The sequence below is a fragment of the Labeo rohita genome, unplaced genomic scaffold (genome assembly GCF_022985175.1).
Source record: "Labeo rohita strain BAU-BD-2019 unplaced genomic scaffold, IGBB_LRoh.1.0 scaffold_118, whole genome shotgun sequence".
Taxonomy (NCBI): domain Eukaryota; kingdom Metazoa; phylum Chordata; class Actinopteri; order Cypriniformes; family Cyprinidae; genus Labeo; species Labeo rohita.
The window spans coordinates 88864-105867 of record NW_026127318.1 but is presented as its reverse complement, the minus strand read 5'-3'; the positions used below and the strand labels follow the sequence as shown (position 1 = coordinate 105867).

The following is a 17004-nucleotide window of genomic DNA, read 5'->3' as shown; positions in this document are numbered from 1 at the left end:
CTTTGACTTCTCACAAAATTCAATTAAGGTAGTAAATGACAAAGCTGGTAAAAGACACACAAGAATGTATACATACAAAACATACAAGAACAGTTGACTGAAGAATATATGAAGAGTTTCGTTGCAAAACGAGATATATCCATTTTGAGAAATGTTGGTTATTTGACATTATTATTTAAGACATCAACAGTCAAGTTCATTCACAATTTTTGTACATGAAACTATTACTTGAGCTCAGTAAAGGCCAGGGACACAATATTTTTCAAATCCCAGGATATTTTTTATTTAATTTTATGTCCATAAATAGTTCATAAATAAGTCAAAAACCATGCCAAAATGCAACATATTTATCTTAACATTGTCAAACATCTTAAATTGGTTAAAAAAACAATACATCATAAATATATGGAATAGTATATACAAAGATTGATTAATAATAATAAGATTCTGAGTTAGTTTTGGCCAGAACATACACAACATAACATAACATATAACTTTTTTTTTTTTTTTGCAAAACGCTATAAACGTAGCCTACGTGACTGACAGCTCGCCTACAGTATAAACAATTAAATGGTAAACGTTTTTAGTTAGCCTATTGAATCCTCTTTTTAAAAATACATGTTTTTTGTTTTGATATTATCATTAAATCAATGAGCAAACTCGGAGCACTTCACCGGCATTGACTCTCTTCCCAGGGGATGCTGCGCTAACGTCTGTCCTAACCACCGCAGCATTTTGATTTTAGCTTATTTCGCTGTCCAGCTCAGTCCTCTTTGCTCATCCGCTATTTCCTATTTCTTGTTTGTATTTTCGCGCTCTTGTCGTCGTTGATTGGACCCGCAAACCGAAGCGTACAGTATCTGCGCGCTGCTGCCAATAGGTATCTAAAGCGTCACCCGTAGTGTAGTGTTCATGTGAAATGTAGGACGGAGGGGACAAACGACCCAGAGCGTCTCTGACATGATTTGCATGATTGGGTCATGCATCACCGGCCAAACTGGCTGGTAAGTTTTTATCAATACCCACCAAAATGATTTTTAACCCGCATTTGGCGGGTTGGCGGGTGTTAATTTCGAACCCTGGTTATATCGCACTTTGTAAAGAAACTGGTCTGGCGGATATCGCGTTTTGTGAAAAAATACATTTTATAGTAGGCCTAAAATGTACATTCTTAAATTTTATTAATGGCAGCATTTCACACATAGATTAAGGTACATCTGAACAGTGATTTCCAATAATAAAATCCAAATGTCAAAAAATGGCGTTTCTCGCGTTTTGCAGCCAAACTCTTCATATTTGAACTATATTAACAAACAAACGTTCCTGCCCTTTTAACCCTCATCAGGTAGGACTGCCTGCTGAGACTGAAATTGTTAAAATTATTACTTTACAATCTGATGAATGAAAATGAAGTTGTGAAAGGATGTGAAAACATAAGCATTTGTTTTCTAACATGAAAAGGTCTGTGTATCCTTTCACTCTTATAATCTGCTGCAGATGAAGTTGAGTTTGTCATTTCCAGGACGGCTGATCCAGCGCTGATCTCCTCCAGACTGAACTGCTCCAGATCTCACTGTATGTTCACAGTTCTCCTCTGATGTGCCGTTCCCTGGAGCCCAGTTCTGATAGCACACGGTCTCTCCACTCACCCAGAACCAGATGCCCACAGTGCAGGAGTGACGTAAACCCAACCACACCGCTGCAGTAGACGCCCGTTTAACCACGTTCATCACACGACGCTGAATCTCTTTTGAATGAACAGAGACCAGATCCATATGTTTCTGTCTGCAGTATCTTAGAGCTTCAGACCACATCAGATTCTCTTTGATCAGAATCAGTTCAGCATCTGGACACATAACAAACCACAAACAGAAACTAGATAAAGACTGATCAAAAACAACATGTAGAACAAACACTGTGGATGAATTTGTCATGTCAGATACGTGATGGATGGGTTCTTTGTGTTTTGTGAGGACCTACTCACCTTCATGACACACAAAAGGAAATGTCTGGCTGCAAGAGATGTCATGCCACCGTCCCAGAGCTTTCAGTTCAAAAGCTGTACAGTCTTCACCAAGTCCATATTTATCAGGTTGATGAGATTTCCAGTATCTGAATGAGGAGTCACTCTGATCTGACCACCGCCACGAGTCTCTGACTCTGAACAGACCAATCCAGACTTGTGATTTATTTTTTTTGTTTGTAATCAACTGCTGAACCTGTTGACTCTCATTCTGGTTTCTCACACTGACCAGATCAGTGTGATTCTGTCTGCAGTAACTCTGAGCATCTGTCCAGTTTTTCATCTGATTGACAAAGACAAGTTCTGTGTTCGCTGTAAGAAAAACAATTGGACAAAGATTCATGCATCAGTTTGTTCATTATTCTTATACTGCTTTATGGTTTGCATGTGCAGAGGTGGAAACATTAGAAACACTTCATTCAAAGACTTGAGCTGAACATAAACCACTCTCTATTGATCTATGATGAGTACACAAAGAGTTCAGATGCAAAACCAGCAAAAAGCCATCTCGGTCAAAAATTAGATAATGATACTGAGTGAATGCTCCTGACACATATTATACGTCCATCAAATACTTTGACTTTAATTTCATCCTCAGTCCAATCAGAAGTACCAGTACTTACGTAGAAACCTATATAAAGTAGCCAGAAAGAAATGCTTATTTTAAAGAAATACGTCAGATGGATTTAGAGGCTTTTGCATCTGAACTCTTTATATATATATATCAGTGATGCACGGGTTGATCCAAAATGAGGTTACGAGTCATCCAAAAATATTTTTAATGATATTCGGGTCACGGTCGGTCGGGTCGTTTGAAATAAAGATGCCAATTAAACCTTTGTAATTTATATAGTACTAGACACAATTTTCTATGAAATACATAGGCCTACACTTTATTGGCTAAATTACTGGCGCGAAGATGACGCACAAGCTCAGTCTGCATGTAGAGATGGAGGTGGCAAGAGAAAAGGTGAAGACTGGGGAGTGTAAGCTCCGCAAATACACAAATAGAAAGAGCAAAGTGTGGGAGACATTTGCCGAAATAATGAAAGATGATGACCACAGTGCTGGCTTTGTCATGTGTAGTTCTTGTGATGCTATTTACACATTTGATAGCCACAAAACTGGCATTCATCAGTATCTAGACAGCTGAAATGGAAAATGATGGGTCGCCTCAAGAACTACCTGCTCTCGCCGCCGCATCTCTGAGCGCACCACGTCAGCGAGCGCACCATTTGAAAAAAATGCGGGTCAGGAAGCGGGTCGGGTACAATATTTTCTTTTTTTTTTTTGCGGTCCGAGTTGCGGCCGGGTTAGTTGAAAACGTCGGTCGGGTTTGGGTTGTTTATACATTGACCCGCGCATCACTGATATATATATATATATATATATATATATATATATACACACACACTGACCAAAATTATAAACGCAACACTTTTGTTTTTGCCCCAATTTTTCTTGAGCTGAACTCAAAGATCTAAGACTTTTTCTATGTACACAAAAGGCTTATTTCCTTCAAATATTGTTCACAAATCTGTCTAAATCTGTGTTAGTGAGCACTTCTCCTTTAGACAGCATGATTATTCCATCCACCATTAGACAGCATGATTCCATCCACCATTAGACAGCATGATTATTGCACAGGTGTGCCTTAGGTTGACCACAATAAAAGGCCACTCTAAAATGTGCAGTTATATCACACAGCACAATGCCACAGATGCCACAAGTTTTGAGGGAGTGTGCAATTGGCATGCTGACTGCAGGAATGTCCACCAGAGCTGTTGCCCGTGAATTGAATGTTCATTTCTCTACCATAAACCGTCTCCAAAGGCATTTCAGAGAATTTGGCAGTACATCCAACCGGCCTCACAACCACAGACCACGTGCAACCACACTAGCCCAGGACCTCCACATCCAGCATCTTCACCTCCAAGATCGTCTGAGACCAGCCACCCCGACAGCTGCTGCACCAATTGGTTCGCATAACCAAAGAATATCTGCACAAACTGTCAGAAAGAATATCTGCACAAACTGTCAGAAACCATCTCAGGGAAGCTTATCTGCAAGCTCGTCATCCTCATCGGGGTCTCGACCTGACTGCAGTTTGTCGTCGTAACCAACTTGAGTGGGCAAATGCTCACATTCGATGGCATCTTTGGAGAGGTGTTGTCTTCACGGATGAATCCCGGTTTTCACTGTACAGGGCAGATGGCAGACAGCGTGTATGGCGTTGTGTGGGTGAGCGGTTTGCTGATGTCAACGTTGTGGATCGAGTGGCCCATGGTGGCGGTGGGGTTATGGTATGGGCAGGTGTATGTTATGGACAATGAACACAGGTGCATTTTATTGATGGCATTTTTAATGCACAGAGATACTGTGATGAGATCCTGAAGTCCATTGTTGTGCCATTCATCCACGACCATCACCTCATGTTGCAAAATGATAATGCACGGCCCCATGTTGCAAGGGTCTGTACACAATTCCTGGAAGCTGAAAACATCCCAGTTCTTGCATGGCCAGCATACTCACCAGATATGTCACCCATTGAGCATGTTTGGGATGCTCTGGATCGGCATATACTACAGCGTGTTCCAGTTCCTGCCAATGTCCAGCAACTTCGCACAGCCATTGAAGAGGAGTGGACCAACATTCCACAGGCCACAATCAACAACCTGCTCAACTCTATGCGAAGGAGATGTGTTGCACTGCGTGAGGCAAATGGTGGTCAATCCAGATACTGACCCCAATAATTTTGGTCAGTGTATATATAAATTAGATTCGCATAAATGTTTCTTTCTCTCTTTTTTTTTCTCTGTAGTTTAGTTTTCCAAAAGATAAAGTATTGTGTGTGTGTGTGTGTGTGTGTGTGTGTACTTGTTTTTGCTACATTGTGGGGACCAAATGTCCCCACAAGGATAGTAAAACCTGAAATTTTTGACATTGTGGGGACCGGCCTGCGGTCCCCACAATGTTAAAAAATTATTAAAAATAGTAAATGATGTTTATCTGAAAGTGTAACAATACAAACATGTTTTCTGTGAGGGCTAGGTTTAGGGTTAGGGTTGGGTTAGGGGATAGACAATATCGTTTTGTCAGTATAAAAACTATAGAAGTCTATGGAAAGTCCCCACAATTCACAAAAACAAACATGTGTGTGTGTGCGTGTGTGTCTATACAGAATTTGTATCAACACTGAAAGTGTGACAAATATACAGTCACTTCTGTATTCACAATCAAATTAAAATCCTGGTTAGCATTGCATTAATATTTGGTATAAGCACATTTACAAATGAATGCTTTTTGAATTTCTATAAATCAATTTTAAAAAGCACTCACTGTTGTTGCAGATGAAATGCCGGTTATCATAACATGGCAGATCCCCCAAATTTTCGTTTTCTATCATACCACAAATATCTCTGCCTTCTGGTTGTTTATCTCCCCAGCTCAGATTGAGTGCAGGTTCACCTGAAGACCACTGCCATTCATCATGACCCGCCTTTTGTAGCCCAATCCAGACAAACTCAACACTTCCATCATTCACACTCTGGTTTATCTCATTCATGTCATGCATGTTGTCAACTGTGGCCAGATCTGTGTATTTCTCTCTGCAGTATCTCTGAGCTTCAGTCCAGTTCTTCATCTCATTTATAAAGTGATACTGATGCTGAACACATTCAGATACGGAGCAGAGAGCTGTGAAAGAGAGGCTTTGCTTTAATGCTTTTCATAGCAGTATCAAACCTAATGAAACTAGAATAAATAAAATCACAAACACACTCACCAATGAGAAGAAGAATGAAATACAGAGTTTGGTCCATATCTGAGGAAGGAAAATACAGATAAACTCAGATTTTACATATTCACTGACTAATTTTGGTGTAACATGATTTCAGTGAAGAAAAAAAAAATCCATCACAACAGGAACATAAATGCACCATACACCATCAATAGGACAATATTAATATCTTAAAGTCTAATTAAAGAATGAACATGTGAGTTGTTCTTACTTTAGAGGTTGTGTGTTTCTGTCCTAAGTCTGATGTTTCTCTCTGCAGCTTCACACTGCATGAATATTATATTTGCTCTCATTCATCATTTAGCATCACATCATTTATTACTCTAAAACAAAAGCCCTTTTCATTTTACTTCCTCATTCACATGTTTTTCTTTTTCCCTCTTGTGTTGGTCATTGTTGCCGTAATTCTATGAAAGTGTGTAAATTTGAATGTGGTAGAGACTGAAGCTGGGCTGGCGCCAAGATGGGGAGATTCAAGAGTCTGTATGTTCCATAATGAAGTATTTCCATAGTGGCTTCACAGGAAAAAATCCACCTCAACATTTGCATTTTTGTTTTTCATGTTCTTTCACCTTCAATACTGTCAGTAATCAACAGCATATTTCTGCATCCCAAACTTAATATTTTCACAAAATTTAACACAGTATATGTTGTTTCATAAGCACTATACACACAATGTAAAAGCACATGCAAATAAATGACAACAGCAACAACACTCAGCTCTTTAATTATGGAAATCATAGGCACAAACAGCATCCACATTATTTCAATATGTACACAGGTGACATTGCTCTCTCTTTATATGATGTCAGCTTATATAACATAGTAAATTTCTTTAACTGGAGTTACAAATGAAATGCTACTCTAACCTCTTTCTCTTTTTTACCTTATTTTCTTCATTTTATCTCTCTTTTTTTCACTGATTAACATGCATATGAGGACCTCCAGTCCAGCAATGACTTTGACTTATATATATATATATATATATATATATATATATATATATATATTATTTATATATATATATAATTTATGTTTACATTTACTTATGACATTTTTTAACACTGCGAGAGCAGCAGAATCTAGGCCTACATAATATAGCATGAAACGGTGCATACAGTGTAAATGTATTAACATATGACTTAGAAAAGCAGGAAACTAATCTAAGTATATAGAATCAATGGAATTTTGAAATAGATAACATACTGTGTCATGACAACAGTTGAGTTTAAAGCATCTCTGATGCAGTTGCATTTATATCAGTGTGGCAAGTGTAATGTTGTTACACTAGATTATTAAAATTACTATTAACTAAATGTACTTGACTTTTATTTTAAAATATGCATTAGGAGAGATTGCATGAGTGAAGCGCTGTCACGCAGGTTATGTAGTGTGTAAGTGCCGGGCGCCCTCTCTCTTTCGCAGAATGTCATAGCGATAAGAGGTATGTTTTATCAGCTCCTCGGAAAAAGTGATTAAATATTGTTAATTACTAGCTGTTTATGGAGTTTCTGTGTGAAACGTGTTTGTTTGTTAACTTTTCTTTATTCAGAGATTAGTAATCCAAGTTATGAATGTTGTAAAGAGTACGTTTATTCCGAGTATGATTGCGGGTAATGGCTGCCATTACATGTGCGGTATGCTGCTGAGTTTCAGTATTTCACGATGCATTCTTTGGTAAAACAGAGTTTAAAAGTTTCATCTGTGTTAGAAATTTATGATTGATTGAAGTTATATCTGTTTACTTTTAATGATCCATGAGAGATTTGAATGCATTTCCTGTTAAACGAATATACATTGAAAAAGTATGTAATGATTGACAGGCACGACTAGAGCAGAGACTCTTCCTTTCACTGTCTGATGGTGTCTGTTATGTTTCGATACAGGTATGTAAATGGATCATTATAGTATTGTTTTATTTTTCTGTATTTTCTTTTCTCTTCATTACATTTTCATTATTATTGTAATTCTAAAAAAAATTGTCAATGCTTGTTATGGTGCTTTCTTTTGCAGAATGTCATAGCGATAAGAGAAACCAAGAGGCCAAAAGTAAAACTCACGACAACTACATCCTCGTATGAAGTCTCTTTTATTATCAATGCACACAACGCAGAAACACACCCACTACAAATGGGTTCCGTGACCCTTCGTTTGGTTTGCTGGTTGCTGACCGCCTGGGACGCTGCACGAGTGACTGTCTTTGATGGGACTATGCTGGTGTCATCGTTGATCTACATTACAGGAGCGGTTCGTCAGTGACTGGTTTGGACTCGGACTTCTTTATCTCTTGAAGGGACAGTTATGGACATTTGACAGTAAGGACACTTAATTTTAAAGACACTTAAGGACACATTTTTTTTGTGTGGGTATTAAGCCAATTTTGGGCATTCGTTATGACAGATGACAAGGAGGAAAGGTTAGCTTTCGAACACAGCCAAATGACGGCTGGTAGAGGAAGGGGTGCACTACTAACCACACCTGACAGAGGTTTTCAGTTTGTGTGTCCTGAGTATGCAAGCACTGGGAAGGGTGGAGTGCTAAGACTGTCAGTTGATACTGAGCTGTAGTCCAACAAAACCAGAGTAAGCCAAACATGAATCAGGTCTTCCAAGTGACATGAGTGACCTTGTCAGACAAATTGGATCTGAAATTGGTGAGGCTATCAGAGACAGTCTGTTACAGACTAGATATTCAAGTCTGTCACCTGGTGGTTGTTTTGGAGAAAACATTAAAATTTTTGACACTAAGATGTCGAATGCGACCATTATCAATGCTTCCAAGTTAAATTTGGTACTGAAGTTTGAGATAACTGCACCACCTTATTATCGTGGAGACGGTACAGACAAATGCTCCATGATGGAGTGGGAAGAACTGATGCGAGTGTACCTTAACAAAAAAGAAGTAGTAGACTCTGAAAGGGTTGTAGAAGTGATGAACAGACTAATGGGGAGGGCTAGGGACATCATAAAGGTCTGGTTGAGCAACAGAATGGTTACTCTGACTGTAGATGCTGTTTTCACAGCATTGAGACACCATTTCAGTGATTCCAGTAGCTCAGGAATGCCTTTAGCCGATTTCTACTCTGTGAAACCTTACTCCAATGAAAGTCCCTTAGATTATTGGATAAGGTTGAACAAAGCAGCTGAGGTGGCTAGCAGGGCATTAGGGAGGAGGGCAGAACTTTAGAAAATCGAAGTAGAGAATTGGCTGTAATGTTTATTCGATAATGCCCTGATAAGGAACTGTCTCTAGTGTTCAAAAGTAAACCTGCACAGTCATGGACAGCTTCTGAGGTCCAAGAGAGATCCCACATGGAAAGAACCTATATGAGGATATATGCGCATATATGAAACCTATATGCAGTATATATGCACATATATGATAATATATATGCTGCATATATGCATATATATGCCACATATAGGCAAAATTGAGGTGCATATATGTGCATATACAGGCCATATAGGTCTCCTGTATTGCTTCTTTATATCCACAAAAAAGCCCTATATGTACATACAAGATATGTCTCCTATATAGCTCATGGCAGGATCTGGTCATTTTAGCTCATATCTCACTTTGGCAACTGTCATACATGATGCCTAGCTCATATTTTCTATTATCAAGGCAATAACTAAGAACTAACTAAAAAAAAAAAAAAAAAAAAAGCAAAAAACTTATGTGCGAACATGTGAAATTGGTATCACATGTAATTGGCATGTTATGGAATTTAACTATGGCAAATAAGTGAGAGGAGATGGAAAGCTATGATGTCTACACGTTTTCCTGAAACATTTACAAGGTCAATTCTTTCTTGTATGAAAATAGTGGAAAAGAAGGAAATTTACATTTTATATATGTATAAAAATATATAAATATATAAAAATATATAAAATGTACATTTTATATATGTCACATATATTAAAAACCTATATCAAAACCTATATTAAAACATTTATGCTTATATAGGTTATTTCCATGTGGGATTGGACGAGATGCTAAGGGAACAGAAAGTGACAAAGCGAATTGCATGTCAACAAACAGCCAAAGTTTGAGCCTATTGATGATTCAACATCTCTGTCTCCTCATAGGTCTGAAACAGCCACACCAGCAGCAGATAATGGTGCTCTAGACAAAGTCTTGACCATGTTGGAAAAGGCTGTTGTTTCCAATGCACAGTCAGTGCATGGTGGCTGGTCCAAGAATGCTAACAGACAGAGCCGTGAATGTAGAGTTTGTACCAGCAAAGATCACAGTACTACTGCCCATTACAAGGTGTACAATCTCTGCTTTAAGTGTTTTACTTCTGGGCATATGAGCTTCAATTGTGAGAAAACTGTGCCCAGGGAAAGCACTGGCAGACGAGATGATTCACCTCAGGGAAACTAGAGAGCCTCCATTGGGGGGAGGGCAATGTGGGGCAAAAGTCCTCCTTGGATACTGATGTGGAGTCGGTTTATTCATTTTATTGTGAGAGTGTAAGCAAAGACAAAATTGTGATTTTTCAAAATACTATTCAGTCAATGCAGAATGACAGTCTGTTTTATACAAGTGTTTTGGTATAGGACAAAGTCTGTTTGAGGGGAATGCTGGACAGTGGCTCCATGGCAACCACTTTGAGTGCCGACGTTGTACCTCAATTGAGAGAAGCTGGAGTCTTGGATCAGGAGTTGTTTCCCCCGTCAGACATTGTCCTGGTTGGGTGCGGTGGGAAGCAGACTAGTCCTGTAGGTATGTGTGATCTGAAAATTGAGGTGTATGGGTCCTGTTTTAGTGTCCCAGTTCTTATTGTGAGTGGACAGGTGGACCAGCTTATCATTGGTACCAATGTGCTGAAACCCCCAATCAGAGAGATGAAATCAAATGAGGGATTCTGGAGAGTTCTAGATAAACCAGATCAATCAATTCAGAGTGAAGATTGTCAGTTTCTACATATGCTTTCAAGCGTTGAGAGGTGGAGGGGTAGTACTATCCCTGACAAGGTTGGTAAGTTAAAGTCAAAATCTGCTGTCGTTTTGCAGCCGATGAGTGAGCACCTTGTCTGGGGTCGGCTGTCACCAGGACTGAAACTCTCAATGACTGTGAGGTGTCGCCTTTTTGGAGAAGCAGGCTCGTTGACCTGATAAAGGAATATGAGTGTGTTTTCTCTAGGCATTCATTGGATTGTGGTGAAGCAAAAGGGTTCTGTCATCGCATTCGTTTGACAGATGACAAACCCTTTCGTTTACCTTACCACAGACTCTAACCAGCATACTATCACAAGCTGAAGCAGTCTTTAGATGAAATGGAGCAGAACGAGATCATCAGAAAATCAATTTTTGGTAAGGATGAGGAAGAAAGTTTGCAGAGACTTGAAATGGTGTTTCAGCGTCTCAAGGATCATAATTTGAAGCTGTCGCCCTCCAAGTGTAGATCAGTGAAATTTTTAGGTCACATTGTTTCACAGGAGTGGCTAGTGATCCAATGAAAGTAGAGGCTATTACGAATGTATCAGAAGGAGACTTAATGGAGGCTGATGGTGTCTTCCCTTCGGTGGGCAAAATCTTTTTGGGAATGGTTATATACTATCAACACTTTATTGAGAATTGCTCAATGATTGCTAAGCCTCTTTTTCAGTTGACGACTGGCCAAAAGAAACCTAGGAAAGCGAGGGGCATAGGAAAAAGGATTGGAGCTGTCCGGAAACTCACCCCTGATGACTGGACAGATGAATGTAGAGGGGCATTTGAGAATTTGAAGGCGGCGCTGGTAAAGCAAGTTTTACTTCCTCATCCTGACTTCTCGAGACCGTTTATTCTGTCTGTTGATGCTTCAACGAATGGTCTTGGCGAGGTTAGCCTTACGAGGTTTGGTCCTAAAAGGGGTGCATGATGACGCAGGTCATCAGGGCCAGCACTGCACTCTTTGGCTTGCGAGGCAGAGATTTTACTGGAACTCTATGGAGAATGACACAAAGTTGCACGTGTCGCAATGCAAGAGATGTGTGTTGAGTAAGACTCCTGAGCCGGAAGCCAGAGCACCACTTGTGTCGATAACTACAACAGCACCACTAAAGTTGGTTTGTATCAATTTCTGGATGGCTGAGGATGTCAACAACAAGTCAGTTGATGTGTTGGTAATAACCGACCACTTCACAAAACTTGCATGTGCATACGTTTGTCCAAATCAAACTGCAAAGTCTGTTGCCCGTGTTCTGTGAAACAATTTCTTTTGTGTATATGGTTTCCCGGCACAAATTCATTCAGATAAGGGTGCAAACTTTGAAAGTTCTCTAATTGCAGAAATGTTAAAATTATCAGGTGTTGCCAAATCCTATACTACACTGTATCACTCTATGGGTAACGGGCAAACTGAAAGGTTTAATCGTACTCTTGGAGATATGATAAGGTCCTTGCCTCTGAGGTCTAAAGTTAACTGGCCTCAGATGCTGAACACACTGACTTTTTCATACAATTGCACTAGGCATGAGACTAGTGGCTACCCACCTTTCTTCTTGATGTTTAGCCGTACCCCGAGATTGCCAGTAGATGTTTTGTTTGAGAGTGTAATTTTGGATGGGGGAACTGTCGATGTGAGTAAATATGTCCAGTCCCTGGGAAAGAATTTAAGGGAGGCAATGTCACTTGCACAACAAAATGCGCGCCAACAACAGAACAAACAGGCTAAACATTATAATCGCAAGTGCAAGGGTCATTCGTTGGAGTTGGGTGATAGAGTCCTCCTGGCAAACAAAGGGGAGAAGGGAAAAAGGAAATTAGCTGACCATTAGGAAAGCACAGTGTATATTGTGGTGAGTAAGAACTGTCCCTTGAATGCGTACAAGATTCGTCACCCTGTTACAGGACGTGTCAAAACTGTCCATCGGAATGCCTGCTTGTTAATGCCTGTTAACTTTTTACCATTGCCTGCTTGGGATGATTCAGTGAATTCAGAGTGTGACCTAAGTTCAAACTGTGATTCGTCACATACTGACTGTCCGAAAAGTGATACTGCAGACAGAACTTCTCAATGGATTGCTGATTTGAATGAGGTTGTGGGAATGGGTACGGGTGAAATGGAGAATGTGACAGAGAAATGGAGAATGTTGAACATGAGATTTGTGATCATGAGGTGGGGCAACACACTAAACAAGATGAAGGGATGGAGTGTCAGGACAATGCTGACAATATGTCTAATGTTTCAGTGTCTTTGTGCACCATACGATAAAATACCACCTGTACTAGATGTTCAGAATGAAGATTCTTTATCCCAAATTGTAATGGCTGTTGCTGATCATAATTGCAATGTTTCAGAAGAGCAACCTGTAAGTTCATCTCAACATGAAGATTCTTGTCATGTTGCAGCAGAATCTCATGAGCAGCAAAGAACACACATAAGGTTTGGTAGAATTATTAAACCTGTAAGCAGATTGATACAGATAATGTCGACTCAAAGGGTTTGTCCTGTAATAGAAGTGTAACTGTTTTTTTTCCTCAATTTTCTTTTCCATCGGGTATCGGTTTTGTATTACTTTGTGTATTTTGGTGATTATTTGTACACCTGTCAACTTATCCTGGGTGAAAAGAAGATCTTTTATGATCTTTGATATATGAGTTTGCTAGAGAAAACAAGCTCAAAGAGTGGCTGTTAGTGTATGTCATATTTGAGACTGTGTATATGGCATGGTTTTTCGAATGGTAGATTGGGGATTAGCTACCCTTGATTTATCTGAATCTATAACAAGATAGCTTTAAAGCTGTCCCACCCAGCAAAAACTCGTCAAAAAGACGACAATGCCAGATGTCTAAACAACTGTAACGGGACTCTTTGGAAGCGTGAGTAGATCCAAGTGCAAGCTTTATTATACAGATTGTAGTCAGACAGGCAAGGTCAATCTCCAACAAACAGTGATAATCAGGGCGAGGCAAGAGCGTAATCCAATAAACAGGCAGAACGTCAAAATACCAGGGAGTAGTCCAAAAGTAACAAATAAACAAGGCAATGGAACTAGGCAAAACTATGGCAATGGAACTAGACAAAACTATGGCAAAAAACAAGGTAAAACTATGACAAGAAACAAAACCGTGGCAAGAACAAAACAAGGCAAGGAAATCGGGGTAAACGCTCAGTAAAGTCCGCACAAGCAAAACAATACCCCCCCCAGGAGCGACTCTTGGCGCTCAAGCAACAACAGTCCAGGAGGGTGGGGGAACAGAGGCAAAACAGGGGGTGGGACGGAGGGCCAGGTCCATGCAGAGGAGGTGGGCCTGGATCGTGGAGCAGGGACAGACAGTGAAGCACTGGAGGACCTGGGCCATGGAGCAGTGGCAGAGAGTGAAGCACTGGAGGACCTGGGCCGTGGAGCTGTGGCAGACAGTGGAACCTTGGAGGACCTGGAGCGTGGAGTTGTTGAGGACCTGGGCCGTGAAACAGTGGGCCGTCGCTCCACAGCCCAGGCCCTCCAGTGTTTCACTGTCTACCACTGTTTCATGGCCCAGGTCCTCCAAGGTTCCACTGTCTGCCACTACTCCATGGCCCAGACTTGTGGACAGACGGGGCCTCTGGAGTAGACTCGTGGACAGACGAGGCCTCTGAAGCAGACTCGTGGACAGACGAGGCCTCTGGAGTACAGCGTGTAGCCCACATGCTCAAAATGGCAACAGCCATTACAGGCAGCACAGTAGATAGTGGGATGCCTGCTGGTCTTGAGGGTGTGGACGCTGTTGACATCTGGCTTGGGAGCGTGGGCTCTGTGTGGCTTGGGATGTCAGCTGATACGTGACGAGGCTCTGGGGAGTCAGCTGATACGTGACGAGGCTCTGGGGGGTCAGCTGATACGTGACGAGGCTCTTGGAGGTCAGCTGAGACGTGACGAGGCTCTAGGAGGTCAGCTGAGACGTGAAGAGGCTTTAGAGGATCAGCTGAGATGTGACGTGGCCTTGGAAGGTCAGAGGGGACCTGGTGAGGTTCTGGCAGGAGGGCCGTGGCTTGGCGAGGCCCTGTACTAGCGGCCATGTCATTAAGAGGTGCTGTTAGGAGTGCAGCTGTTTCTTGACTTGATTCAGGAAGGTCTGTTGTGACTCGACTTGACTCAGGGAGGTCTGCCGTGACTTGACTTGACTCGACTCATGAAGAACAGCTGTGACATGACTTGGCTCATGAAGGTCAGCTGTGACTTGACTTGGCTCATGAAAATCTGCTGTAACTTGGCTTGGCTCATGAAGATCAACTGTGGCTTGGCTTGGCTCGGGAACAACAGCAGCAATTTGACTTGGCTCGTGAAGATCTGCTGTAACTTGGCTTGGCTCATGAAGATCAGTTGTGGTTTGTCTTAACATAGTCAACCCAGCTGTAACTCGACTTGACTCAGGAACAACAGCTGTAACGTGACTTGATTCAGGAACAACAACTGTAACTTGGCTTGGCTCATGGGGAACAGCTGTGACTTGGCTTGACTCATGGAGAACAGCTGTGACTTGGCTTGACTCATGGAGAACAACTGTGACTTGGCTTGACTCATGGGGAACAGCTGTGACTTGGCTTGACTCATGGAGAACAACAGCTGTGTCTTGGCTTGACTCATGGAGAACAACTGTGACTTGACTTGATTCAAGAATTACAGCTGTAGCTTGAGTTGATTCCGAAGCAACAGCTGTAACTTGACATGGCTCAGGAATCACAACTCCACTTGACTTGGCACTGAAAGTGCAGCCCTGACTTGACTTGACACTGGAGGATCAGCCTTCAGGGTCAGCTTGGCAGGCTTGGCATGAGAGGTCTCTGGCATGATGTTAACGATACCGGACATGGCGTGGAAGCATTTTGGTGTAGCAGATACTGGAGGATGGTAAGGTCTGTCATTAGCGGTCCCAACAGTAAATGCTGATCCAGCCAGCAACAAAGCATAGTCAATATACTGCTCTAAAGTCCAGTTAATTTTCCCCCCCAGGTAACTGGGAGCGAATGTGTTCGTCTAACCCTTGGCGAAAATGTCCTTAAGTGCGACGTCATTAAACGCCACCAAATAACACAGTTCACAGAAGTCAACAACATAGTCCTCAATGGGATGGTTACCTTGGCGGAGGCTGAAGAGGTGTGATGCTGGATCCATGGTTATCTGTGTACAAAAGCCGCTGGATCTTTGGTAGATTTGGACAATACTGCCCTACAAAGGCAAAAGACCTTAACTCACTAGAGTGTGGAACTGAGAAAAATGACTTTAAAGATTTTTGTTGTCCAGCCAAATTAATTATAGCTAGGACACTGGAAATCTGGCAATTAGATGTTTTAATAATGCAATTTATCTACATAAAAAAATCTTGAGCTCAAATTTGACTTTTGATCCCTATTTTTAAGTTACTGTCCTCTGCCTTTGAATTGTATGCAAAAATTGAGACATCGTCCCAAGGCAAAGAGCAGTAACTTCCACACTATCAGTATTCAGTTGCTGATCACCATTTACAAAATCATTATAGTAACAACTGTATAAAATCTAGAGATCATGGCATTTATTTTGGATGACTGATAATTACTTCTAGCAATCTACTTATTGCTATCCTGTGTTTTGGTTGCATTCTGGTGCCTTTATTAACACATTAGACATGAAACAATACTTTGTGGTAAAGAGTATTTTTAATTGGTGTGCAGTAAAACTAACAGGTTGACTGCAGATAGGTGACAGTGAATTACATTAATAAATACAAGATTATCTAATGAGTAAAGATCTTCACATTACTAATGAGTAAACATAATTTATTTAATTAAATTTATTTAAAATGTATTTAATACTGCAAAGATATAACAAATCATGTACAAATAAGTGAACTTTGGAATCCTGTTCTTTCTTTCTTTGGAATCCTGTTGTCGTTACTCCACATCCTCCACAACATCGCTCACAGGCAGTGAACACCAGAAAGCTCTCCTGTTTGGGGGCATAAAAGGACATAGTTTTTTAACTATGTCATTCTTCTTTGCCTCTTCAATTCCCCGGTCATGTGGTCTCAGGACAGAAGGCTCCTTCAGCTCAAACTTAGCCCGGAGGAAGTTCAGCTCGGTAAAGTGAGCATCTGCATGGGTCAGTTTGAAGAACAGGCTCCTGGAGCCACGTCGCAGCTGAATGACTGCCATCTTGCTCAGATTTGGTGCCTTCTTGGTCTTAACACTGGAGTGGCCATCCTTCCAGTTCAGCACATCAGCGTTTTTCATC

General features: G+C 41.0%; 1 protein-coding gene across 1 annotated transcript; it reads right to left on the bottom strand.

Annotated features, from left to right (window-relative positions):
- Nucleotides 1-1325: 1325 nt before the first annotated feature.
- LOC127157719 (macrophage mannose receptor 1) lies at nt 1326-6139 on the bottom strand. The gene is made up of 5 exons (XM_051100975.1): nt 6034-6139; nt 5808-5846; nt 5363-5719; nt 1985-2335; nt 1326-1846 (listed from the first exon to the last, which is right to left on the bottom strand). The coding sequence occupies exons 2-5, from the start codon at nt 5842-5844 to the stop codon at nt 1482-1484; spliced, it is 1110 nt and encodes a 369-aa protein (XP_050956932.1). The 5' UTR covers nt 5845-5846; nt 6034-6139; the 3' UTR covers nt 1326-1481.
- Between the last annotated feature and the right edge of the window lie 10865 nt (nt 6140-17004).